Source organism: Amphiprion ocellaris, chromosome 24 (genome assembly GCF_022539595.1).
Source record: "Amphiprion ocellaris isolate individual 3 ecotype Okinawa chromosome 24, ASM2253959v1, whole genome shotgun sequence".
Taxonomy (NCBI): Eukaryota; Metazoa; Chordata; class Actinopteri; family Pomacentridae; genus Amphiprion; species Amphiprion ocellaris.
Window position 1 is genome coordinate 12,239,921 of NC_072789.1, and position 27,383 is coordinate 12,267,303.

General features: G+C 39.1%; 2 protein-coding genes across 6 annotated transcripts; one reads left to right on the plus strand and one right to left on the minus strand.

The window, feature by feature from the left end:
• Window positions 1-272: 272 nt before the first annotated feature.
• On the minus strand, window positions 273-22,154 carry LOC111587760 (coiled-coil domain-containing protein 122). The gene is made up of 7 exons (XM_023297866.3): window positions 22,136-22,154; window positions 21,634-21,749; window positions 20,184-20,582; window positions 19,925-20,041; window positions 19,679-19,752; window positions 19,269-19,350; window positions 273-452 (listed from the first exon to the last, which is right to left on the minus strand). Exons 1-7 carry the CDS (start codon window positions 22,152-22,154, stop codon window positions 273-275), a joined length of 987 nt encoding a protein of 328 aa, XP_023153634.2.
• On the plus strand, window positions 1,518-27,066 carry mtrf1 (mitochondrial translational release factor 1). Of its 5 annotated transcripts, XM_023297861.3 has the most exons (14): window positions 1,518-1,606; window positions 7,235-7,360; window positions 18,025-18,137; window positions 20,256-20,354; window positions 20,484-20,599; window positions 21,670-21,734; window positions 23,506-23,606; window positions 23,682-23,763; window positions 23,963-24,070; window positions 25,291-25,463; window positions 25,572-25,689; window positions 26,357-26,493; window positions 26,576-26,674; window positions 26,765-27,066. In XM_023297861.3, the coding sequence occupies exons 8-14, from the start codon at window positions 23,682-23,684 to the stop codon at window positions 26,900-26,902; spliced, it is 855 nt and encodes a 284-aa protein (XP_023153629.2). In that variant the 5' UTR covers window positions 1,518-1,606; window positions 7,235-7,360; window positions 18,025-18,137; window positions 20,256-20,354; window positions 20,484-20,599; window positions 21,670-21,734; window positions 23,506-23,606; the 3' UTR covers window positions 26,903-27,066. The 5 variants fall into 5 exon arrangements, with proteins under 5 accessions (XP_023153629.2, XP_054864641.1, XP_054864640.1 ...); XM_055008666.1 differs by lacking the exon at window positions 21,670-21,734 and having other exon boundaries at window positions 20,235-20,354; XM_055008665.1 differs by lacking the exon at window positions 21,670-21,734.
• The last annotated feature ends 317 nt before the right edge of the window (window positions 27,067-27,383 follow it).

Genomic DNA, 27,383 nt, shown 5'->3' on the forward strand with positions numbered 1-27,383 from the left:
GTTTCGAGGCCAGATTCTAACCTGAAGGTGCAGCAACTCACTGATATTTTTAGCAACATTTTCTAGGCTGCACTTTTCCTCCTGTTCTCAGCTCAGACTCGCGTTCCTCTGACTGCAGGCATCCAAAACACGTCTTCTATCGCATGTCCATTTCATCTAAATATGAACAAGACGTGATATTAATCTGTTTTTGATCACATGATCGATGCAGCGTCGCATTTTTTTTTTTATGTCTGAGAGCAATCAAGTGTGTCAGTTTGAGGAGTTCTGGGTCAGACTTGAACCATCTTTGATCTTGAGAGACTCAGACCTGCTCCTTCAGGTCGGTCTGATCCACTTCCTGACCTCAGAGTGGCTGGACGGTGGATCAGACGCCGAGTGGAGACCGAGCTCGTGCTCTCATGCCCAGATGGCACTTTCTCAAATCCCATTTCATTGACAAAAGGTGTTTTCTGGAAGCAGGCGGGTACAGGATGTTCTCAGAGGGATCACACGTGGATTAACCTCGTCTATTTATGCCTCGGCTGATGTTAGGGGGCAGATATGGAGGTCAATTTTTTACATTCAGACACTTCTAATTGAGTTTTTTTTTTTTGATGCTTCCTCTGGTCCTGGCCCAGACATGCAAAGACCATTCTGCCCCAAAATCAACCCCAAAAATCCTCTTTACACCCCTGTGAGCGGACCTCCCCCTGTGCTGTAGATGTGTTCCTTGTTGCTGAGAAAGCAGGTGTCCCGCTGGTTAAACCCTCAACGTCCAGACTGTCAGTAAGCAGGACTCCACCTCCTGTGGCCCCCGAGACTCTATGTAGGATTAACTCAAGCGAGACACACTTTGTGTTTGTACACACAGAAATCAAAACCTGTTTACAGCACTGTCTTGACTGCAAAGTCCCAAATACACAAAGGGTAAAGCCAGATTTTGCAGTTGAGCTCAGAGAAGAAATCCAACATAACATCAGAGAACATCAGAGCACAAAGCAATGAAGTTTCTAGTTTTTTCGATGTATCTGCTGTGATCAAGTTGCTGTTAATCTAATTTATTGCCCTGTCAGTGTTCTTTATTAATGCAACCAGCCAGCTTCGTAAGAATATGCCAGTCAAATCAAAAGCTTTGATTTGTCAGCTGTTTCTCTGAAATAAAAAAAAGAAACAGCCATGAATAAATTAATTTATGAACAAATCTGTGATCTGAGCAACAATTCAGATGTCTGTCGGCGTCATTTTTCCTTGATGTGATTTTTTTCCTCTGATTGCAAAAAAAAAAAAAGCCATCAAATAAAGTGGAAATTGACAGCTGCTATCACTACATCTACACAAAGATGCCCCTCGAAGCCAGACTGAACAATGAGGTCGTGCTGATCATGTTTTCCATTCACACCACGGATTATACGATGAGACATGAAGGCGTTTTTTTTGGTAAAATTCAATCTGACATGGTAATCAGATGTTCCTCCCCCAGAACAACCCTCTGATCCCACTCACAGATATCTGATCAGTGAAATCAGCTGTCACGTCTTGTTTCCTGTCACATGCACCCACGTGCTCAATCACTTTGAATCCAAGTCAGCTGCTGCCACGTCCGGCCTGAACATCCAGAGTCGAGGTGAGTTATTCCATGCTCCATGTGAGAAACGTGTGTGGAAGTGATGGTTGTAGTGCTCAGGTAGTTGTTGCTGTATGTGGGTCATGTTTGTGCGTTTGGAAGCAGCTGAGGGGAGGTGTGAACACTGAAATAGATTGTGAGAGGCGAGAGAAAAAGATTCGCACACAACATTTGAGCTGCTTCACCTGCACAGAGGCTGTTTTCTTTATTTTTAAGGACACGGTGTGGAGCTGACCTGGTTGTAACGCAGATGCTGGAAAGGCCTCAGTATGTTTCTACTTGTTTTTCCTGTAGCTCCCCCTCAAACAATCTCATCGCACGTCCCGTCAACAGTCAAGTGCATCATCTTTGAACGTGGCCATTTGCTTTCTGCAGAATTCACGCTGCTCGTGCCGACGGGAACTGATGGCGTTGTGTGTCTCATAAACAAAATACGACACACAATACAACACAAACTAATAAGCACATTCCACATGGCCGTCTGTGGCTGAGTTCTGCCTCTGATTAAACTACAGCTTGATGCTGCCTGCGCTTTATTCAAGTGGGTTTTCCTGCTTCAGGAAAAACAGCAGCACAACTAAATGGACAGCATCTATCCAGGATGAATACTTTAAGCCATGAGAGGCATTAGGAAGTTGTTTGGAAATGCTCCAATTTCCTTAACATACGACATACTTTGGACTTACAATGCATTGTTAGCAATGTTCTATTGTTGAATGCTGTTGAGTTTAGAAAGAGATTTTTTAAATTCCTGCTGCAAATTTCCCACTGATGAACTGCAAGCAACGATCTTGAACCATTAAAAGACAAGAAAAACACTTTGATTCTAACCCACACTGAAACATATTTGCCAAAATTCAACTGCTATCTGATCAGTGTCAATTTTATTCCTTAAAGGAAAAAAGAATTCACAATAAATTAAGTGCACCTGCATTACCGTTTAAAAGTTTGGGGTCACCCAGGCAATTTCATGTTTTCCATAGAAACTCACACTTTCATTCATGTGCTAACATAACTGCACAAGGGTTTTCTAATCATCAGTTAGCCTTTCAACACCATTAGCTAACACAATGTAGCATTAGAACACAGGAGTGATGGTTGCTGGAAATGTTCCTCTGTACCCCTATGGAGATACTCCATTCAAAATCAGCTGTTTCCAGCTAGAATAGTCATTTACCACATTAACAATGTCTAGACTGTATTTCTGATTCATTTAATGTCATCTTCATTGAAAAAACTGCTTTTCTTTCAAAAATAAGCACATTTCTAAGTGACCCCAAACTTTTAAACGGTGGCGTACATGCTGAATTTTGTATTAAATAACAGGAGGAAGCCTGCAGTGACTGTTTAGTGTTTCTGTTCAGGGTTTTCGTGCCCTCACCAGCCGGCTGCAGGCCTCTTCTCTGCTCCGCCCGTGTCCTTGTTTGTCCTCTGTCCAAAGTCACATTTCTCAGAGCCACGTGCCGTCGCCGGCTTCTGAAATTTCAAAACAAACCGCAGATGGAAGCGGCACGTAGCTCGCACCCCACTGAGGAGAGAAAGGGATTATGGGGATTTACGGCCCTCAGTTATCCTCCACTTTTCCTCCCCTCAGCTCCTCTTGCTCCCTGAAAGTGGACAAAACAGGAAAAGTTCTCATCCTGAAATCTGCCTCCGTCACTACAACCTGGCGATGTGGTTGGGTTTTGCATTATCTCGTTTTAAAAAGAGACTTTAGTTGTAATTTAAATACATCTTAAAGAGAAACTGATGAACCGTCGCCCTCACAGTGATGTTTTTTTTCTGTCTGAAGTTATTCTTTGATACGTCGATCTAGTTCGACTGGTTTTCTAAATGTCATGTTCCTGTGAAGATGCATTCTAGGCGTGTGGAGCATCAGAATTACAGTGAATACAAAACAATCACTACACATTTGAGATTGATTTATGCCAAGCTTTACAAGAACGGGAGACTTTCAACCAAACTCTAAACTGACACTTCGATTCTCCTTAAGTGCACTTCACTTTAATGCTGTTTGTTCTGGCTGACGTGACGAGAGACTGTTGCCTTCCACCACACATTACAGCACTGCTAAACTGACACAGCAGGACAGACAACAACAGGCCCAGCAACGCTACGTTCACGTAAAGAGCTTTCCTCTTAATCAGGCTGTTTATGGCACAGACTGCTCCAGTTTATTAGAAGGACGCTTGAAGGACTTTCAGTTTATGAGGCATGAAGTGGAGTGTAGAGAATATCAGTGTCTGGGAGGCTGGAGTGTACCAAAACAAGTGCATAAAATGAGAGCGTTGCACAATAAAATGCACTGACCTACTTTGTTCACCAACTACGTCACCATCTATCAGCCATGCTAGTGTCATTTTATATTGTAGGATCACTTGATAATGAAGAAAGCTGGCATGCTTTACTTTTACTATTTTGACCCACTTCATTCCATCTTGACTGTCACTGTTCCTCCAAATGCCTTCTAAAATGAAACATCCAAACAACTAGCTTAACAAGCTAGCACTAGTGGGCCCATTAATCTGAACCTTTCAAAATTTTAAAAAGCGTGCATGTTAAGATAAGATAATCTTTATTGATCCCACAGTGGGGAAAGGTCACAGTTACAGCAGCTCAAAAGACAGGGGTATAAGGGCAATATCTTAAGAAAACAGTGCAAAAATTGAAGAAGACATTATATACACAAGATGAGCATGATAATTTTCAAGAACACTATGTACACTAAGCTACGTTTAGTCTGTTTCTGCCTGTCTGTTGTTGTTGTAACCTGCATATTTGCCGTGTCAAAACGAAGAGCTTTACAGACACAGGAGTGACTTAGCAAACAGATAATTGCTTCACACTGTGGCATCAATAGTAATTGATTTCCAGACTGTCTCATGAAGTAAAGTGCAGACGGTCCTCAGTTCCCTGGCCGACAATGTGCTGAGCTGCAACAATCGGAGGACATGCGCGGCTGTCACAATGCCAGCGTGAGCATTAAACGCATCCTTCCTCAGCACTCAGACTTCAGACCGCAGGAAAGACAAGTCTGACCTTGTGTGGCAGTAACGTGACCTAAAACCACAGCAATCTCCAAAATAGCTGCTAAAGAGACCCGATTGAGAAAGACTTGATGATCTGAAACCACTGCAGTGTTGTTCCACGTCTTTATCGTGACTGTGTGAAGTTTTCCTTTATGCAAATGTTTGAGCAGGTGTTGAATAAAGCCGGACGCCTCTCAGAGGAGAGGCAGCACAGATCCAGTAACGTTCATGCAACCTTGACCCTGGATCAGCCCAGATACTGGAAGCTTTGTGTAAATGGCTAAACAAGCAGCTGCAGGCATCATCTGGTTAACATCTTCCCATCTGTACGGAAACGTCGGCAAGAACGTGCAAAGCCCTTCAAAGGGACTCACAAATCCCAGTTTTTGTTTGTGGAGACGGAGCAGGGTGTGCAGATCATCTGACACGGCAAAGTGACTTTGCTGAAAAGCATATTTGCCCTGAGATGATCTGTTGTAGAGAATCCACAGAGCCTCTGTCTGCACCTTGTATTCATGTCTGTTCACTTACTTCCTCCTGCAGCTGAATTAAGATCTGGGTCTGTCATGAATATGTGAAACTGGTTTAATTCGTTTCCGGTGCATCTAAAGCTTCTGTTCCTGTCCCCTTCATGTCCTCGAACCCTCATGTCTGGAACATGGCGTTCAACTGCGTACATTTATAAACAGTCTGAGGTCAGCTTCTATCGCTGCACTGCTTCCTGTTGGCTTCCTTCTTCCGAGAGAGGAAGAGCAATCTGCAGCTTCTCTTTCTTCCTCACTCCGTCCTTCACTTCTCACCTCACATCATCTCTACATCCATGATCTCTTTTCAAACGACTGCAGGCGAAACATGCAGCTTCTTTATCTCCACGAATGTACTATCATCAAAACCAAATCACGATTACATTCCTGTCACATTCCTCTCAGGCTGATTTTTTTTTATTTTTTACTTCCTCCTCCGACGTCAACTCTTCCACAACTCTCCTGTCTCTGATGGCTCTTCTTAAATCAATACTCAGACTTTTGTATTTTTAACACAGGAATTCACCATGTTTTTTGACATTTGACTGACAACAAAGATTGACTGTGCCTCAAATATGGTAAATAATAATGTACTGGTTAAAAAAAAAAAGAGAAAGAGAAAAAAAGCACTAAAAATGAAATGTTTATTCTCAAAAATGAAACTGTCAAAAAATGCAAATATCTGTAAAACAATGCTTTTTTAAAAGCTGATTTAAATACAGTAAAACAATGTGATTTTTATTGTCATGTTGTAAGACAACAAATGACTGGAAAATGTCGTTTACAGTTTTGGCCTTTTCTCTTCTAAAATTATTTAATTCTTTTCTGTAATTTTGCCAATAATTTAACAAAACAGGAATAAATCTGTAAAATGACACTTAAATAAAATAACATTTTGAATTTCTTTTTCAAATTAAGGCATATAACTGTAAAATAATTACTAATTTAAATAAAGCAAAGAATATGTTTTTGTAGACGTTAAAATACAATTTCCATCTCTAAAAATACAGATTTTTGATGTGGACCTTATTTACACTCTTGGCCTGATTTCTAAGGGTTAAACATGTAAATTATTATTATTTCTGTGATTTAACAAACCATTTTTCAGTTGTTAGTAAAGATAGTTTTCCGTTTAAACAGCAAATATCTGTAAAATAATGATATTTTTAGCTGTTTTTTAATACAACAAAGTAGAATTTTAGTGTCTAATTTAGTAAAAGAACAAATTACTATTTGTAACAAAATCATGTAAAGTTTTGGTCTGTTTTTTTTCTTTAAACATGTACATGTATACTTTTGATCATTTTACTAGATATTAAGAAATCCATCCATCCTAGATATTCATCTATCTATCTATCTATCTATCTATCTATCTATCTATCTATCTATCTATCTATCTATCTATCTATCTATCTATCTATCTATCTATCTATCTATCTATCTATCTATCTATTTTTTTTTTGCTGTGTTTAAAAAACAATTAAAAAGTGTAATTTTATAGTCAAACACTGTAAAAGAACAAATTACTTTTCATAAAAACAGATTTTTTTGATGTGCACATTATTTACATTTTTTTCTGTGATTTTACCACTTATCTGTAGTTTAACGAAAAAAAATTACAGTAAATGGTTCACAAATTATCTTTACAAACTGGTAAAAACGTGTTTTGTTTTGTTTTTTTAAAGTGTGGGTTATTTTTTTTTGTATGGGTGTTTGTTTTGCATTTAAATACGAAAAAAATAAATAAAAAATATCTATGGTATCTGATAATTCAACTCAGATTTGATCCTTTAAATGATGAGAGCATGAACTCCAGAATCCCACAATGAATCATTTGCTGTGATGCTCCAGGACCGACCTCTTCTGAAGCCTCTTTTATATCTGTGCATTACACCACAAAGACTAGGGGGATGTTACATGTCAATGTCAGACGTGAAAAATATCACTCAAGATCAATATTCAATTTCCAAATAGAGATAATGTTCATTTTGCCCATCAAGATTGAAGTGCTCTAGCCAGATAGTGTTTCTTTAAATCTTTGCCTCCTTAAATCTGCGTCTCTCTCACGTTTTCAGTCGGGCTCCAGGCAGCAGCCGGCGACACGTGGAGCCGACATCAGCAGGAAGAAACTACCGACAGCAGCAAGAAAAGAGGGAAACCTGCTGCCTGAGTGAAGAGGACACTAAAAACCATAATTTCAGGTGATACACAGCTGCTGTATCACTGTACACCATAATGTGATTATACAGAGAAACTGTGAAAACTGTGTGTTTATCATCCCGTACAGTCGGCATAGAAGCTTTAGAAAGTGCCAACAGAAAATCAGTAGCACCAAAATGATAAAAATGCATATTTCTGATCAGTTTTGTTAACTTGGTTTTCATTTACGCAAGTATAATCTATATTTTTGTTCATGAAATGGTTGGAAATGGCAGGAAAATGCATATAATTCTGTTAAACAAGGTAACACAGATTCATAATCTTCCTGCCATGTGTAGTTGCCCCTCCAAGGCCCATTCTGAGCCAGGAAAAAGCCTGCTATGGCTTTGAAGTATTAATTTGGCCATAAAAGACATGTGACCTTCAGATGGATGAAACTCCCAACAGCTGATCCAAATTTACAATCATCTAACACTATGATCACAGGTTTTCAAGGTTCTCAGAGTAACACGATGCATACATTTAACTGTATACTGACGAGAACCAAAGACATTCTGTTCTGTTAATGCCATCAGTGTTACTCAGCTTTCTTTCACCAGCCTTTCTGAAAAAAGATTTCAGTTTTTTTAAACCTGTGTTAGTCCAGATGAATGAGACTGATCTAAAAACAGCTGTTGTGCAGAGCAAAACAACCTCTAGGAGAAGTGGAAGATCTCAATTCAATTTTGAACAAATGTATTTTGTTTGGGGTGGGAACTTGATCCGACTTCAGCAGGTTGTACTCTGCTAACGCGCTAATGAGGCCAGGTACGCTTTGCATTCTGGGATGCGGTGAAGCAAAATCAAGATATGACAGCAGCTATAGCTAGAAAAGAAAGTTGGATTTGCAGCAAAGTATGTTTATTTCGATATTTAGCGAAGGAGTCTCATGTAGCGTTTAATGATTCTGAAAAGAAATGAAATTTATCAACTCATCTATTGATTTAAACCACAAATGACAAAGTGGAGGTTTAAAAACCACCTCGGCAGTCACATCTGCTGTCCTGAAACGCCCTCATTCTCTCTGTGCTGCTGTTCTTACAGACTCTGGAGAGAGATGCAAACTAAAAGCAGCTGAATTGAAATAATGAACAAACAAGGAAAGCTAGCTGCCGAAACGACACCAAAACAGGATGAATAAACATACTCCTTTTATGCGTTCACAACTTTTTCTTTCCTGTGCTTTTCTATACATGCCAAACAAGAGATTTATCCATGCAGCTTATGTACATTTTTAACTATTTGCGGCGTTATTTATTCATGGAGCATCTAAAGACATGGCAGAGACAAAAATGTCGACAGGAAAACAAAGATACGCTGATTGCATTTTTGTGAAATAATCACAAACACACGGCACGTAGATCGATACATAATAAAACAGATAGAAACACAGTGAGGTGATAAATAGGTCAAAGCCAGTGCAGCGTACTGACCACCCTCCAGCCCTCCTACCTTTGGCTGGGGGGGTTTAGGCTTTGAGAAGCACAGTGTGTTCCAGCACAGTCTGTACATCCAGTATACAGCTCGCATTCAAACAGACACGCATGCATCCGAATTAGCCGCCCAGCTTCCATGCACACTGATAGTCACATTTCCATTCTGTGCATTGTTTGTAATATTTCCTCCTCTAAAAGAACAGGTGCAGAGCGGCATTAAACACGAATGCTGGGACATTTAAAGTCTGCAGTACGTTGGAACGTAAACCCTAGTCTTAAATGGTGCAGTACAGATTAAATTTATGAGGTGTGATAGGAAACTTTTTAAACATATGTCCTCATCTTTCCTTCATTTAACAGTGTTTCTGGAAGGAGAAGCTAATTAACAGTTATTAGAAACTGCCCGTTTCCATCTGCATTCACAATTTATTTAGTTAAACCAACATAAATTCTTCAATGATTACAAACCAGGGTTTTGTGGTATGGAAACTAGAGGCAAATACTTCCATAAATATAGATGGAGTGAGAACATTTTCTCTATAACTATGGAGTTCTTTCCAGGGAGCTATCTGGAAACATCTATAAAATAAAATGGAGCAGGAAAATTGAATTTCTTTGCAACATTGAGGCCACTTTGGTTGGTTCCCCAGAACTGAACATGGATTCATCAACATTTGACAAATAAATTGACTATTTCAATTTGTTAACACTAAATTTGTTGTGATTATACCTTCACAACATTAACTACTAACAGGCCTGTTCTCCATTACTTTCACACTAGCATTAACACATTCTTGAGTCATCTCTTTCACACTGTCACACAACGGTGAGCTTTGTCATTTGTTGACAGCGAAGATTTAATGCCTCTAAAAAATGTAATATAACTTCTGAAACGACATCAGATCTCCTGTATCTTCAAAATGCTCTGAGCAAAGATCTCATTCCTTGCCTCCATCCAACACTCACACCAACAATGTATTTGTAACTTTAGAAATGTGGGACTTGATGCTTAGCACAACTCACACAAACTCAAACGCGCACAAAGAAACCCACACACGCGCAATACCCATCGAGAAATGGCAAGCAGAGGAGGGGTCAGTGTTTCATCTGAAGTCACGATACAGCAGCGCGTGGGCAGAATGTGTAAAATACTGTAGATCTGGAGCGCTTCGAACAACAAACCCACTGCCTTTTCAGGTTCACACGACTGTCTGTGTCATAGCTGTGTGCGATTTGTCACTTTTACCATACAAAGCGTCAGAGCTAACATGGCATTAGCTGCTGTCAAGGCTTACAAAGGCATCCCAGAATAAAAAGACTTGACAGTAAAGCTTGTAATATAACATGTTCTGAAGGGTTACTTCCTGAGGGAGTCTCTTTGTAGGTGCAAAGTGATTGACATGAACCAAAGACGCACATAAATCTGGTATGAAGCTCTTCAGCACACTGAAGTAGTGACAAAACAGCCTGAAGTTTATTTTCTGTGCTCCTCATGCAAATGCTTTCAGAGGCATACAGCCTGTCAGACCACTAATAGTCCCTTTTAAAAAAACAGCAGCAGGAAAAGGGCAAATATTGGTGTCCCAACGCCCACACGCACCTGCTGTACAGCACTAAATGGTAAACAAGCAGCCTCTTCACGAGCACGAGTTGAAAAGGAGGCTGGGTTTGTTCGCATGATGTGTTTATCACAGACTGGAACCTCTTTTAAGTAAAAATGCACAGAAGTCCACTTTGTTTCGAGCGACCTCATCCTGCCTGAAGCTAGAGGGCTGCTGTAAGTGTCCTGCATTAACTCTGTTTCTAGTAATTATTTGGGGTTTGTGGGAGATAAAGACGAGTTCTAACGTCATGTACAGCTGATTTCCACAAATAAATACTGCAGCAGGAAACACAGTGCTTATGTGGTGTCACTTTATAGGAATTCAGCTGAGGAGCTTCAACAAATCAGAATACTATGGATAGCTATTGTCTAAATCAGGATTACTATTACATAAAAATAGTATTACTGCCTTGTGGTTGCGTGCTTCCACCAGTAAGTGAAGTTACAGTTTAAATTCAGTCATAAAATGTAAAAACATTGAAAAAATTTAAAATATAGGCACCCAAGATTGGCGCCACTAATCCAGTATCCAACCAAATGTTTAATATACTCACAATCTCAAATTTTGTCATAAATGGTGTATAAATTCTGGACCTTGACTTTTTACCATCAAAATCTAATTAGTTTATGCTTAAGTCCAGTTGAGCGTTTGTCTTCAACAGAGACCACGTTCATGAGAATGGATATTACAGACATGTTTGGGGCTCTGTGAGGCTGCGTTTGCCATGTTTTTAGCTAAATGCTGCTAAACAAACAATGTTAGCACTGTTTCCCATATGTACTAGCAGAGATGCAACACTTAGCTTTCAAACTGGACAGCCTGCTCACCAAAACAAATAATGTATTTGAATTAAAAGTACTCATTATCCAGAATGGCCCATTTCAGAATGATATAAATTGTATTATTGTTGAATTGTATTTTATATTGATAATGTAAATGTGCAAAACAACTAGTAAGTCTTAAAGTAAATGTAGTACAAAGTGCAATATTTGCTTCTAAAATAGAAGTATAAAGTAGCCTACCATCAAAATATACGTACATAAAAATTGTAATTAACTACAGTTTTAGTAATTATACTAAGCTACATTTCACTGATGATGCTAACATTTGGTAACAAGAAAAGTACTCAGAGAGCGTAGTACTCGGGCAAGGTTGCTCAGTCGTTGGGTGATGAAATCTTTAAAAAAATTTGTGGTGCGCAGCGGTCGATTTGTAGTAGGATTGTAACACAAAGTTGTCACAGATTTTGAGACATTCAAATAAAACCAAAAATCTTGTGAAGGAAAAATCAGTAAATTGCAAAACAGTTCATCCTCTGGGGACCATGAATGTACCACATTTTACAGCAATTCATCAAATAGATGTTAACACGTTTTCGTCTGAACCAAAGTGCTGCAACTAACGGACCAATATCGCCTTTCCTAGAGCTACACCACAACGATATATGTGACATATCCAAATTGGGGTAAAACACATGGATGTTCCACATTTATATTCAAAGACAAATTATTAATAAAGCATAATATTTTAAATTTTCAGTATTTCTAATACTGTAATAGGAATCTTCTACATCCCTACCAGTTCTGTAAGGTTAGCTTTATCTGTAACTTCAGGGTTCTGAGTGTGAGTGAACAATAAACCACTGCATAGGGTTTTGTTCTCAGTCATACAGGAACATTTTAGGAACAGAACACGGCGGGTAAAGGGAAGGCTGTTGTTCATGTTTCCCATTGGCGATGCTAAATGCCCCATGAAAAAAAAGAGAATCACTGTAGAGTGATAAAACTGCAGCTGTGGTTTCTGAGTGCCTGAGTGAGAGGGGAATAAGTGGGGAACAGTTTGTACGTTACAGCGGCGTGCGTTTCCATCTCTGCATGCAAGGCGGGACAAGAAGCAGGGGAGGGGAAAGACAATTGAATTTTAGTTCCTTTCCACCGATGCTTCCTTCTGTTTCATTCATAATTTACTGCCCCACTGCTCCGTCTGCAATTAGGACACAGAGGAGAGGAAGCAAACTAAGACAAACCTCCCTCTTCCTGCGAGCACAAACACTTGCTCCTATGATGTAATGGTCGAGCTGGGACTCCCTGCTGCTCCCTGTCGCTGCCCTACTTTCTGGCTGTGGAGGAACAAAATCACCCTCATCGTATGTGCTGCCATTTCAAGACGGGCTTTTACGATCCTGTCTGCATGCACGGCATGTAAAGCATCCAGTGCCCGCGATGACACTGTTTATTTACCACGCTATTTATAGGGAGCGCACCAAAGGTGTGTTGCTATCTCCTTGTGGTTAGCTGACTTGACAAACTGGTATTAAAATACAAGCACCAAGCTAATATGGTGTTCTCAAATGTGGCCTATTTTGGAAAAGAAATAAAGTCATTTGTTTCAGGCTGTTTTTTAATCTAGGTCACTGTGTGCTTTTTATAGAACCTCCTCAGATTGAAACACAAGGAAGATTACGCAGCATAGTGAGCACCAGATACATGTGTTGTCTGGAATTCTCATTATTTTAAACAATAATCACAGAAATAACACCTATCTAAAATACCCATTTTAGCAGACAAAGCTTGTCAGTACAGTGGAAGGAGGACAGGATTAACTCACAGTTTGTAATACACAGACTTATGCAAGCATTACACAAAATAGTATATGATACACCTGCTGCACAAGCTGATTTACACCGTTACCAGACACCAGAAGAAGCTTAAAATCTTACTTAGACCTGATTCACAGAAGTGTTTTCTACATTTTCAATTTATGCTGATTTACTCTCCAATACATTTCATATTGAAATATTTTTTCTCAGGCTCTGTCCACATGTGCACGGGTGTTATTGTAAATGTAGCTTTTTCAATGTGTTTTGACCTTTTGTCCACATGCAGTTTTCCGTAAATGCAAACAGCTTTTGGAAAACTTCCCCCAGAGTGAAGATGTTCAGAAACTCAGAAACTAGTTTCTCGCTAGCAAATTTCCATTATCGAATCCAGGTCTCCCTTGAAACACAGATCTTCAGGTACTTCATGGCTAAAGCAAAGGATAAAAATCTAGTGAAAGGTTTACTGATTTATTAATTAGATAACAAAAGCAATAGTACCAAGAGTTCAAGATTACCTCTTCAGATGTCTTCTTTAGTAATTTACAACAAGGCAGCCAGCTACTCTATTAAAAGACTGCGTTACTGTTAATTCCTCTGGTATTTAATGGCAGAGTAAATAATAAGGTAGCACTGATGGAGCCTCGAGGTACTTTAATTTTTATACAATTTTTCTTCCATTGCTGTCGATTAGTGCTGAAGGATTTAAGATGGCTAAATGCTGAGCAGCATTTACAAAGATGACTCATGGCTGGGTGGGTGGGTGTGAAGCACCGACTGCACGCCTCCACATGTACACTGGGACCACATATATCATGTACAGCACAATCTACATGTACTGTTGTATGTGCTATACTGAATTCATGACTCATCTGAGTATATATTAATCACTACATGTTACAATTCCTGTCACTATGTTGACACAAGTGCTTAAGCACAACATACAAGCCGCCTACATGTATTATATGATGTAGTGTTTGTCCAAAGAGAGTCATAATCTGTATTTTAGAAAATGTTCTGTCATCTACCGTGGATACCAGGACTTAAAAGCATGTGTTTGTTTGCGTTGCTCAGGTGCGTAACAGGGTGGAGCCTAATTACAGGCTTAGTTGTGGGTTAAAGGTTTCTTTGATTACATCTATTTTTGGGCCTGGGCTATTTCCTGAAGTCGAGCAGTCGTTTAGCCACGTAATGCCCTTAAATTCTTTCATCCCACATTCTTGACGTAAAGTCACAGTGAACTGTGGATCATGTCTGTGCAAATCAAAACATTCCTCAGACTGTAGCCACAACCACACCCTGAAATAACTCTGAACACCTTTACCTGGTTTCAGTGTGCAGCTCTTTGCAATGCACCCAACAAGCTTGTTTGAAGTTAAACTGAATTCAAGAGAAAATTTTAGTCATCAATGAATCACTTGGAGATTATTATTATTATCATCAAAGTAACAACAACAGGCCTGTTGTTTGAAGTTGGTTAAAAAGTCAGCAGGTGTTGTCAGTAAACCCATGACTTGCTGTTTAGTCTAACAAGGACCAGCGGGAGCAATTAGAGTCCAGCAGAGTCACAGTAGTTCCCCTTGTGAGTCTGGTCCTCCTTCTGAGGGATATCCCCTTCTCACTCCTTTTTAATTTGCTTATCCACACACAAACTACAGTGTACGCTTATTTTCCATGCACTGACAAAACTGACTCATGAATCATAATTACTGCTTTATGACACAGACCCATCTGGATTACTGTACAGGGACAGTAAATACTTAAACAAAAGGAGGTAAATAAACTCTAAGGTTGACTCTAAGCTGTTGCCAGGAGGTCTGTGAAGCAGCAAAGCCACAGTGAAACATTTACCGACAGCAGTGAAATATGGGTTTAACTGGGAATTGATACTGAAACTGTTCATCTTTCTGAGAAGAACAAACAACCTTGTGATCTCTCCAGACTGCTAGAGAGAGGAGAGGAGGGGCATTTACTTCAAGGGTTTCTTTTTCTCAGAAAGCTCATCCTACCGTTTCTTACAGTGAGAGCTACTGTTGTCATAGAGGACAACTTTAGTGTGGTGTGTGTTGTGTGTCTGCACACAATCAGCTCAGCTGATTGTGTAAACATAAACACATACAGCCAGTTGAGTTGAGGTGAAACCCGCCACTCGCCAGCTGCTGGGTGGGAGTCCGGCCTCAGGCTGGGAACAGCACTTGTTAGGGGGTTGCCGATCAAAGTGTTGTAAAGGGTAGAAGGGGCTAAAACAATATTGATTTTTGGTAAAAGTACTATTTATAGATTGTGCAGGTGAGAAAATACACCTGGCAGTAGTACAAAAGCATTAAACATGTCCATTACTGACCATAAGGCGCACAAAAAAGGCAAAGTTTGATATTTCTTGCTTTTCAAACAGGATATATTCTGCTTTAATTCATCTCCAATGACAACAAATTGAATCTTTTTGGCTTTATATGGTATCATCTTGACATTTGAAAAGCTGGAACCAAACAATGTTCCTGTTTGTACTGGACTCATACTGTTGTTGAAGTTTCTGCCAACTGACAAATTGTTGGAGTACTCTATAAACTCAGTAATCACTTTGCTGAGTTTTCTAGATCTCAAAGCTCACACTGTAGCCAAAACCAAACAAAACCACCTGCCATGTGCCTGTTATGTTTTAAATTAAAGTCTGGTGCAGCCTAAACCAAAGACCGAGTGAAGAAACTTTTCAGCACTTTGAGAGATTTGCGTATAGAGTTAGATGAGTAGATTGATACTACTCAGGTCTAATATGCAGCTGTTAGCTTGGCTTAGAAAAGATTGTAAACAGGATCACAGCTAGCCTGGCTCTGTCCAAAGATTTAAAAAAAAAAAATCTACTTACCAGCACCTCTATGTCGGACTATTTAACATGCTGTATCTTGTTAAGGTTTGCCTCTATTTCCAGTCTAATCGTACTCAATAGAGAGATATTAGAGCAGTAATTTCTCAGGAAGACGATCCCTCAGTGTTGTTACACTTCCTTTACAATAGCAGAGCAATCGTGACTGGATAATGGGAAACTTCAGATAATATGAAACGACACTAAGAAGCAAGGGTACTGAGTTACCTTGGTGGCTTTACTAATTAAAGGTGGCGTATGCAAATCTAATCTAATATACTTCACTGAAAATTTCCTTGCGGTCTGCTAGCTGTCTGATTTTTGTTTGCACTGCAAAAAGAAGTCTGACTGTATAGAAATCAATGAGAAAGCAGTCTGACTATGTAGATGCTGACATTCATCTTTTATATACAATCTACTGGAGCAAGAGGGACAGCAAATATATGACATGCTAACTAACTAAATACGCTAACTCGATAAATATCTACAATCTTATTCCAGAATTGGAGACTCCACTGTTAAAAACCAATCTGTACTGATGGAAAAAGACCTGTTATACTTGGAGAGTTTAGCTCAGGTTATTTATCCTTGTTGTACTTTGCTGAGAAAAACTATGTGAGCAAACAGCTGCACTATTTGTTATTGTAAAAGGTGGAGTGGCGGTAGGCAGTAAATCTGTATGGAATGCGATCTGTCCAATGGTGACGAGTGACAACACTTAAAAAAGGCATGAAGTTTTCATAGGCGGGTGATTATCCTAAGACTTGTTTCCAAACTGACTGTCAGAGTGGTGAGAAATAATGCATCAATATGCACCCACACATATATACATTTTGGAACCCAAATAAGGTTTCCATTAGATGATAACCACATCCAAACAAGCATCAAATAAAAATACACTCTCACGGTGCATCAGCTGTTTTTCTATCGCTATATTTCAACAGAGTTGGCCGCTGTGCCACACTCAGTAAATACACCTCGACTACAGTGGCAAGAGTCCAAGAATTCATTCCACACAGCCCAACACTCGAGGAATACACACAACTATATCTACAGGTAAATAGTGAGAAGAGGTGCAACCGCTTCTAATATTCAAACTAAATGCTCCTTTTCAATGAAATGATGCTCAATTGAGGGGAACAGCAGCTTTCCTTGTTTGAATTTTTAACAGATCTTTACCTACTCCTACTTTCTGTATGTACCTAATTATGTTGTGACATTCATAAATACTGCATTCAGTGTTGCACAGAGAAAAAAATGAGCTTCAGTCGATGTGAAAGCATGCCAAGCACGTTTTATAGGCACATTCCTTCCTCAAAAGGCCAATGCAAGGTGAACACAAGGTCAAAGAAGTGTTTCTTGGCAGCAGACAGGCAAGTTCAAAATGTATTTAATGATTTTAACAGTAGATTATGCTGTTAATATTCAAAAAACACAGATTCATGGGCTAGTTTTTGTCACTACAAGATGGTGTTATTATAGGATGCTGATATAGTTCATAATAATGTAAAAATAGCCTTTAAGAGTGAATAAAATCGACTGTATTACGTGTGCCACGGGGAAAAAAGCTCTCTAAAAGGACTCATGCTCTTCAGTTTTAAATTCCCACCGGCTGGTAAATCCCCAAACTCCTCTTCTATTTATCAGCCAAGTATATTTTCAAATGACAGTCGATGCCAGAGTGTAGTAGAGAAATGCGTCGCAGCCAAAGAGAGAAAAAAACAGCATGTGGCAGAAGGCTGGTGTTAAATTCATTCCCTAATTAGCTTGGCTTAATTAGGCTGGAGTGAGAGCCTATGAATGGCATTTATTTTAAAAGTTTCTTACAAAGGAACTTGCTGCACTTCATCGTGGAAAGGCTCTTGTTATGTAACATATTGTGCAAAACAATGCATACAACTTGCATTACAGTGGTGAAAACAAACAAGGGGAAGCGTTTCATTCTGACGGCTTACCACTATGGAACACTGGAACATTATTTTCATCTACAATATGATAATCCAATTTATGATTATGTAACAAACTAATGAGATGGAATCATGGCTATAAAGGAGACGTGTCTTTTTAAAAAGGCCACTGTGAGTGCGTGTGTGCAGGCACATGGCTCTACTGTACAATGTGAATGAGGGGAATGCAAATTCACTACAGTATTTTTCTATTTATATAGGCCTGTCCTTTCTGAGAGGATGTTTCGGGCACTTTGAGTAGAGGAGGCCTGAGGCTGAGTGGCGTCAACAGGACAGAGCAGAGGTTCTGTCAGCCTGAGAACATGCTAATGAGGTCAGTCAGACACAGCAGCACTGGCTGGATGAAGTTCACCTTTAAAGAAATGTCCCACTAAACTACAGTTTATGGCCGATTCCTGGCTTTTAGGTAATTAATCACACATTGTCCTTTACCTCTCACACATCCACGGACCTGCTGAGTGTAATTTAAAGCTTTAGATACTATGGGTAGTTTGCTCCTCCCATACCTATGACTTTTCCACAAAAAAAATCTTCTTTTTAAGATTCACATTGTAGTCAGATTTGCAATAGTTTGGCCTTAGGTTCATGAAAAAAATATATTTGCAAAATTTTGTTAAATTTCTATGATTTTTCCTGGTTGTATATTTATTTTACAACTGCTCCAACAATGCATAAAGCCATATCTTCTAAAAGAAAACAATTTGGAAATCAAAAATGTGCAATTTAAGGAAATATACTTGATATCGCAAGGTATAGCTTTCCTCAGAGGCTGACGCTATGCATTACAATTTTGTGAAAAGGAAGTTTTAGCGTCTAATTGGTTCTGGTTTATGGCTGAAGTAGCACAGTCACGCCCTTGTTAGCCGACAGTGCGAATGTCATCTCGCGACCATCAAGCGACCCGGTGAAGCGGAAGCTGGAACAGTGCGTACCAAAACAACACCATCCACCGACAGTTTGAGTGTACACTTGGCTTTTGTTTTGCACGGGTCACTGTGGTGGACGAACTGATTCACTGTCACCATCTGACCTAAAATCCCATCCCACGCCCTGCTGATGATGCTGCCCCTCATCCAAAAGAAAGTCACGCACTCTTGCACATTGTCCTGCTATCAGAGGTAATCAAAAAGGCTGTGACAATAAGAAAAAAACTATTTTATACTTGTGATTTCACTCTGACAAAACTTGAACGTTTCAAGGAATAACAGCAATAACCATAGCATTAACATCAGGTCTTAAACTATTGTGTAACTGTCCAAGTGATGGCGTTAAAGAGATAAAGCCAGACATTTAGTGGACACTGCTGCCCCCAGCTGTCGAACTCGAGTAACAACAACAGCCATTCCTCCAGCTAACATGTCCATACCGAATTACATTTATCCTTGTAACAGAACAACTGACCCAAATTAGAAGATGCTGGCCGTACAGTTTAATGACCACTGACCGCTGAGTTGTGTGATGACTGATGCTGCCTCCTGAGCTCAGCTAGTTGTCTCTTCATGTGGTAGATATCATCAGACATTTGCCTGAGTAAAGCAGACACAGTTTAGAGGCATCCAGTGAATGAAAGTGTCGCACTACAAGCAGTTTGCCTCCAGAAAAGATTCTGTTAAACTGCAATAAATGTAAAGACAGTCTGAGAAGTGATGGTGATATTATTGATAAACCCCTGGATGGCAGTAAACAATTTGCTTGTGTCATTTCTATGCAATGAGACATATTTATCTGTTCCTTATTTCCTGTGTTGTAAAATCTAAAGGATCATTTTTACACAAAGAGCAAACTTCTTTGTGTGCATGTATGCAAATATCATATCAAATAGTATCATTTTTGGTGTTAGTTAGTTAGTTTTACCTGTGGGCAGCCTGGGCCCTGCTCAGTTGGCAGCGGAGACGCTTGATGATGGCTTCATAGCGCCTGTTCTGGATCTGAACAAGGGAAAATAAGTTAGGCTGATGAGTTGTCACAGATGCCGCCATATACCCTGGGGGAAGTTTTGACTATATTCAGATGTTAGTAGGTAAATTTGTAGATTAACTGACTGTTAGCTGCAGTTCTTATATAAATGGTCAACAAATGCACAACTTCTCTTTGCAGTACCTCTATGTCTTTCTTTATCTGGGCATGAATCTCAAACTCTTTTTGCAGTTGCTCCTTCTTCTCAGCTATGATCATTCTCTTCGTAGAGCGCTCCTTCTTTAGAGCATCAATCTCACTCTGCAGAAAAGCAAATACATAAAAAAAATAGTGATGGATACTGAAGATCTTAAAGGAACCAACAAAGAAATTAAAAAAAAAAAAAGATGTCAGATTTGTCCTTTGGAGCTAATTAAAAACACCATTGTGGTTCTTTTTCCACCTTTGCCATTTGTACAGTGTTTCCATTTGGATTCTTCAAATCTTCTTTCAGCTCCTCTTTCTTTTGTGTCAGCATCCGGACCAGCGCTTTCTTCTCCTCCAGCTTTTTATGAGCGTCTGTTTGGCTCGCTGCATACAAAACAGCAGCTCTGTGACCCTCCATCTTCTTTCGGTAAGTGTTGAACTGTGCCAGTGCCACGTCAGCCACCTCCTCCTCCTCTCTTATAAGAACCTGAAGTTCTGTGTTGTCTTTGCTGATGGATGCACAGCGATCACGTTGGACTTTTGTCTGTCTCTCCAGTTGCTCCAACTCTCCTTCCAGCATCAGGAATTCCCTCACTTTAGATCTCAGCTCCTGCTCTGCCACCTCGCCTTTGCCCTCAACATCTGACAGCGTTGCCTGGAAAAGGAGGCACAGTATGTTCAAACTAAAACATCCAAACTGTAAAGTTGTACGTGTAAAGGCCTTAAATAAGTAAGTAGGTAGATGGCGTGCCCTCACACCTCTTTAAAACTTGCAAATAAACAAAAAAGGAATCAATACTTTTTCCAAACAACCTTTACCGCATAGATTGCATTGAATTGTTAAAGCAGTATTATTCTAACTGAGCTATGGTGAGACAATGAGTCTGCACGGTAAAAAAAGAAACAATTCAAAACTGCACTGTATCAGCAGCTGTGGCATCAAAAAATTACTATCAAATAAAGGAAAATAACCTTTAAAAAATTGCAAAGTTAGAATTTTTAACATTTAAAATACATTTTCTCACCTTATTTCTATAACAATATGTATATGTTTTAGCTTAGATATTGTACACTGATGAAAAACACATTCTTTTAGCATTGTAATGTGAAAAGTTCAACTAATTATACGTTTATATTTCTCCCATTTAGCAAACAAATCTATATGAAATTACAGAGCCAGTGTTAAGTGTAATTATCTAATTTTAGATATTTACTGTATTAAACTTGAATTTAACAGTTTCATTTGTTAAATAAAAAATGAAGTCTTTGTGAAATCGCAATAAAGTTTTTAATATTTTAAATCTAATATTTCTCAGTTATTCAATCATTCTATCACTTTACTGATATTTTTCTGTCTTTCAAAATTATGGGGAAGAATCTGTCAAATAAAAAAATACAGATTTTTTTGTTTATTAATTTATTGATCTGGATCCACATATCTATAACAAAACCACCAATGTCTCTGTAACACTACAGCAGATATAATAACAACATATATGTGGCACTTAATTGCCATCTATTGTGCTTCACTTCTACCACCGCTTTCATTCTACAGCTTCTACTACAGCTAGTAACACTAGTAATAGTTAATGCAAACATTCCTGTATATACGGAAAAGCTAGAAAAGTGCCTCATGTGCATAATGAAAAGAATAATTAAGTTGTACAGTGTTATCCTGTGCCGTTAGTGGAGGGTTAATGGTGAACCTGCAGATAGCTCAGTGTCCTCTGTTTCTCTTTCAGGGCCTCTGTCTGGACGTAGCTATGGTGACTGACATCCTCCACTGCTTTGGTTAATGAACACTCAGGTTGTTCTTGAAATCCTGGCAAACAGTTCATAAAAGGCTTTTTAAAAATTCTGTTAAACCGACTCACTGTTATTGTAGTTAGCAGTTATCTTCATTGATGAAATGCCAGCCAAGAAATTATGTAATTTAACTGTGCTACAGCTAAGCTAGCACAGTAAAGTTAACAAGCCTAAAGTCTCAGCCTACTGAGTTAACGTTTACCAGCTAGTTAGCTAATAACTGGCCATAGCATAGATAACTGGCTAATAAAGTAGGCATAAGCCTTAATTATTATAAATGGTTTTAGAGGTAAATCAACTTTAAGATTCTCTTTTGCTTAAACACTCCAAGAGCACATTTATGCATTTATTTTCAATAATAATACAAACATTTAACTATGTAATTAGCTTATTTAGCCTTACCTCCTTCGCTAGCTCTCATGTTGACCTCAGTTAGCTGTGTTAGCTAGGATTAACGACGCATTAAGCTAACACTAGCATAGCTAATGTAAAAATATCCAACTTTAGCCACTTGAACATGAGCCAATTAATACAGTTAGTATATATATTAACTAATTATAACTATTTACTGTATTAATATAATTGAACCCATGAAAGGCGACTGAAAAATGTTTTATTTTAATATAGCGTTAACTGCCGGTACATGAAAGCATAGTTCAATTTTCCTTCGCTTCTTTTCCCCAGGCCAGGCATTTAGCTAACACTAGCATAGCTAATGTCGAAGTATTCAACCTTAGAGCCACTTAATATGGCAGTTAATTCAACTTTAAGTAAATATAATTTATTGTATAACTGAATCCGGTAAATCGTATTTCAGCGACTGAGCATATGAAAAGCGACCTAAAATATTTGATTTAATATAGAGCGAAGACGTAGCTAAGTGGCTACACATAAAACTACATTTCCCAGAACACACTTCGTCTTCACCTCGTTTCCCAGAGTACACCTGGTCTCCTTCAGCTAGCTTTAGTAGCTTTACTCTGCTTGTTAAAACTTGTATAACACGTATAAACATAGTTTTATTTATCTTGTTTCTAATTAAATATAACTAAATGCTCGTCAGTTGTCGGTTCCGGCTTTGCTCGTTGTGTAGCCGTGTAGTTCACAGCAGCGGTGGAGGAATTAGAGGATGGAGGACACTGAACTATGCTAACATGACAGAGGTGCAACACTGGAGTACAGGAGCCTCAAAACGCTTCTCTCACAGTGATCTGGGGGAGTTGTACAAAAACGAGAGTGTTCAGAGGTATCTGGAGCAGCTCATGGAGGAGCACAGAGACCTGAGCAAGAAGTTACAGCATGTTTACCTCAGCGAGTCAGACAGAAAGGTCCTCATAAAGAAACACACAGAGCTGCTGCCTCTGGCTAATGTGTTTGGGAGCATTGAACAAGCCCTGAAAGACCTTGAGGAAGTGCGTTCACTTTTGCATAGTGAGTGTTTTTATCAGTAGTGCTTGTCAAAAATATGAGAACAGAAGCCATACATACTTGTAATAGCTGTTATACAGTCACCGTTCAGACCACAGAGACCTTAAAGTGTTTCTCAGTTTGTATGAGTCTGTAAAAGTCTGACAAACTTCATTTTTAGTGCAACGATGAATGTAGTCTGTATTTCAGAGCACCGTTAATGTCCATGTTCTTGTGCAAATAATAATCCTTTATTATGGTGGCATGTATTTGTAGCTGTAATTGTGCAGATTTTTCTTTTATGTTTTCTGTCAAAGTGCAGACAGCATCAAAATAACTTGTCCTGCTTTGCTCACTGACTGCAGGTTCAGCTGGCTCCAAAGATGATGAGGATGAACACCTGACCCAGCTGTTGAAAGAAGAGGAAGCAGAAATCTCGAGCAAGATTTTAGCATTAAGGAAAGAGGTAAGCATATAGAAATATATGTAGTGCTCATCACAGATCATTCTGTGTTAATGAAGATATCTTCGTTCTCTGCAGATGATCAAAGCTCTTGTCCCCACTGACCCTCTTGACTCGAGTAATATTCTGCTGGAGGTAGTATCAGGACGAACGACGGGAGGTAGGAAGGAAAACAAACACATTTTTGTTTTTTCTGTTTTGTTTGTTCTGTTTCTTAAACAAAAAGTCCTGCAGTAAATAAACAAGCACATAGATACGTTTTTAGACAGGATGTTATTTAAATAAAGTAATACTGAGCTGCTGCATCAACAACAACATGCAATATGTGTTTTTACAAACATCCATTTGTGTGGCTTCAGGTGACATCTGTCAGCAGTTCACCAGAGAAATGTTTGACATGTACCAGGGTTTTGCCTATTACAAAAATTGGGACTTTGAGGTTTTGAACTACACACCTGCCGAGTACGGTAAGCCGTATTTTTTGACTGTATTTCTGCATCATTTGTTGTTCTTTCCAAAGCTGAAATTGCACGTGTTCACAAAATCCATTTCCTTTGTTTGCCTTTTGGCGACATCCTGAGAGAGTCATGACTCTGTTGTTTCTCAGTTGTCACTTATTTCTAGCTTCCTTTAAAAATAAAAGACAAGAATGAATACAAATTAAACATTTTAGATAACTGCAGCCATTGCAGAAATTTTTTATCTCGATATCTGTAACTTAATTACAAATAGTCAACTTTTGCCACTGACTTCAATTCAGTCTCAATTACCAATATCTATAATACAATTTTGATGTGTTGTAATTTCAAGTACACATATTCATAATGTAATTTGAACTAGTTGGAGTTCCGATTATGATCACCAATGATTGTTTTTGCATGACAGATATAAATAGAAATCCAGAGATTTAAAATTTTACTTTCAATTATTATTTCTGCTCACAAATGTAACTACAAGAATGTCATTTCAGATATGCATTTCAGATACCTTTAAATACCATCGTAAAAAATTATCCCAAGTGCTTGAGTAAAAGGCATATGAACTTGTTTTTTGATTAAAAATATATTCATACTCATTACAGTTATATTTACAAATGCTACAATTTGTTTTATAATTAGTCCGAATTGAATGCAGTTGGCAAAAATAAAATTTCCACTCATCAAAATGCCACTGTAGACATCCTTAATAATACATAAATGAACGTGTATGCTAATGAGGTTGGCTTAATTGAAATAATTTCTTAAGAAGTTGGCCATATCGGATATGCAATTACAGTTGATACCTGAAATGGGGAATTACATTTCCCCTAGTCACAATCTTTTTCTTTTTCCAAAATGTAGAAATTCAGTTGTAGATGTCTATATTAATTATTCTTACTAGTGAAAAAGGAATTACTGACATCTTTGATTAAATTATAGATACCTGTAAATCAGTTTTGAATCATCAAAATGTAATTTTTAGTGAAAATATAGATTTTAATGTGCCAAAACTGCTTTACAGATACTTAAAATTAGCATATAAATGTCATTTCTATGAGTCAAAACTAAAAGATTGTGGTGTACTGATGACTGGAGAACAAACTGCCCCCTTGGGATGATAAAGATTACCTTGAACCTTGAAGATTGATTAAATGGTAAAAGGGCTCACACTGTTGAAGACACTGAACAGTCTGAGTTGTGTCTCTCAGGTGGTTTGCACCATGCAGCTGTGAGAATCGCTGGAGAGAACGTGTACAGACATCTGAAGCATGAAGGAGGAACACACCGGGTGCAGAGGATCCCTGAGGTTGGCCTCTCCTCCAGGATGCAGCGCATCCACACGGGAACCATGACTGTCATCATCCTGCCTCAGCCAGTGGAGGTAACCTCTGCTCATGTATCTTCATGTCCTGCTTTTTCATCAGTACATCCGAGTAAATGGTTTCAAAAGTGTGTCTCTGTGGTTGTCTTGTGTGGTTTGTGTTCTTAGTTTGACGTTCACATTGATCCAAAAGATCTTCGCATCGACACGTTCAGATCTCGAGGCGCTGGGGGCCAAAGTGTCAACACAACAGACAGTGCAGTGCGGATAGTTCATCTTCCTACAGGTAAAACATGCGAGAAGAGTTTATTTTAACATCTCCAGGTTCTGAGGATTTTTGAACATTTGGAGACAGTCCAGAGGGTTGCATTGCGAAGTGAGATCAGTGAGTTAGCAGGTTTGTTGAACCAAAAGTCACAGTTTTCAGTGTCAGAAAGGTGGCTCTGTTTAAACAGGCTCGAGCTCCATGGTAACTGATGCTGTGGAGCTACATCTCCATGGTAATTGATGCTGTGGAGCTAGATCTCCATGGTAACTGATGCTTTTTTTCATATAATTGTAAATAAATTCAGGCATCAAACGGTTAACACATGATTTCCAGTTTTCTACCTGCATTCCATTTACAGTAGCAGCACTTTTTACCATCATACATTTTATATTCCTCATTCTTTGTCGACTGAAGCAGCTGCACACAATCGGTTCATTTACTGCAGAATAAGAATGCCATGACGTGTTAAAACGCCCCCTTTTATATAAACGGAGTTAGAAGTAGAAAGTTGAAAACCACCTTCATGGTATCTGCTAACCCTGCCTGGGATTTTAGTTTTTGTTGAGCCGACTGACACAAAGAAAGCCTGGATGTCAAAACGGGCTTCGTAGTTCAGTCCTCTGCTCTCATGTCAACAAAACATCAGTCCTTGTCATCGCCTGTCTTCACCTCGTCCTGCTAACAGGTATAACTGCTGAGTGTCAGCAGACTCGCTCTCAGCTGCAAAACAGAGACACGGCCATGCGTGTGCTGAGGGCCAGACTCTACCAGGGCATGATGGGAAAAGAGGTCGAGCAGAGGGATACGGCACGAAAGCAGCAGGTGAACGGACAAGGAAAAAATGTGCGATATACACAGGTATTAGTTGTTTTTCGCTGCGTCTTCATGGTGTTTCTTAACACAGGTGGGCTCACGCTCTCAGTCGGAGAGGATTCGTACCTACAACTTCAGCCAGGATCGTGTCACAGATCACCGCACTGGATACGTCACCAGAGATATCAAGGTTAGATATGAAGGATGTCTGTGTCTCCAGATCCTGCGACTTTTAATCCTCTTTGTCATGAGTTATAATCAACTAATGTGCGGTGTTTAGGAGTTCATGAAAGGAGGAGAAGCTCTCGATGATCTGATCTCTGATGTGCATGAACACACCGAGAGGGAGGCTGTGATGGAGGCGGTGGAGAGCAGCGTCCGTCTGAAACGACCAGATTCTGGACGATCTGGAGAGTAACAGCCACCGCAACTTACCAAACATACAGCACATTATTTGGTGACTAGACACCTGACAACATTAATGGTGCAATTGTGTATTAGCCATACTGTAAATGGTGCAATGTAAGACAACCTGCAGACATATTTAAGAGGTTTTATTTTTGTAATAAAACTTAACTTCTATTTTTTGTGTCATAACATTCCTCTAGATAACACTACAGCTTTAGCATGAGCATACACTGTATTCCTATGTCTAAATATGTTTTTGTGACATTTAGTTCCAGCTCTACAACTGTAAAGAGTGTGATCCTGGAGCTCCTAGATCATACCAGTAAAACACTGGAAAGTACTGTAAAGCTAACTTTTTTTATTGAATACAAACAGATGCCAGTGCTGTTTATTGTCTGCAAGTTTCCCTCCCGTGGTTCTTTGCCAATCAGGGTGCGGTGAAACCACCTATCAGCTTCATGCACACATACACACACCAATAACATGTCACA

What these genes read in the sequence shown, in the direction of transcription:
- LOC111587760 (XM_023297866.3), bottom strand. An exon ending in AGATAAAGAAAGACATAGAG is followed by an intron (nt 19,753 to 19,924) that starts GTACTGCAAAGA and finishes TCCCTTGTTCAG; the next exon opens with ATCCAGAACAGGCGCTATGA. An exon ending in AGTCATCACACAACTCAGCG is followed by an intron (nt 453 to 19,268) that starts GTCAGTGGTCAT and finishes GCCTGCTTCCAG; the next exon opens with AAAACACCTTTTGTCAATGA.
- mtrf1 (XM_023297860.3), top strand. Translation starts at nt 22,786, where the DNA reads ATGCTCGTCAGTTGTCGGTTCCGGCTTTGCTCGTTGTGTAGCCGTGTA. An exon ending in CTACACACCTGCCGAGTACG is followed by an intron (nt 24,071 to 25,290) that starts GTAAGCCGTATT and finishes TGTGTCTCTCAG; the next exon opens with GTGGTTTGCACCATGCAGCT. An exon ending in GATAGTTCATCTTCCTACAG is followed by an intron (nt 25,690 to 26,356) that starts GTAAAACATGCG and finishes TCCTGCTAACAG; the next exon opens with GTATAACTGCTGAGTGTCAG.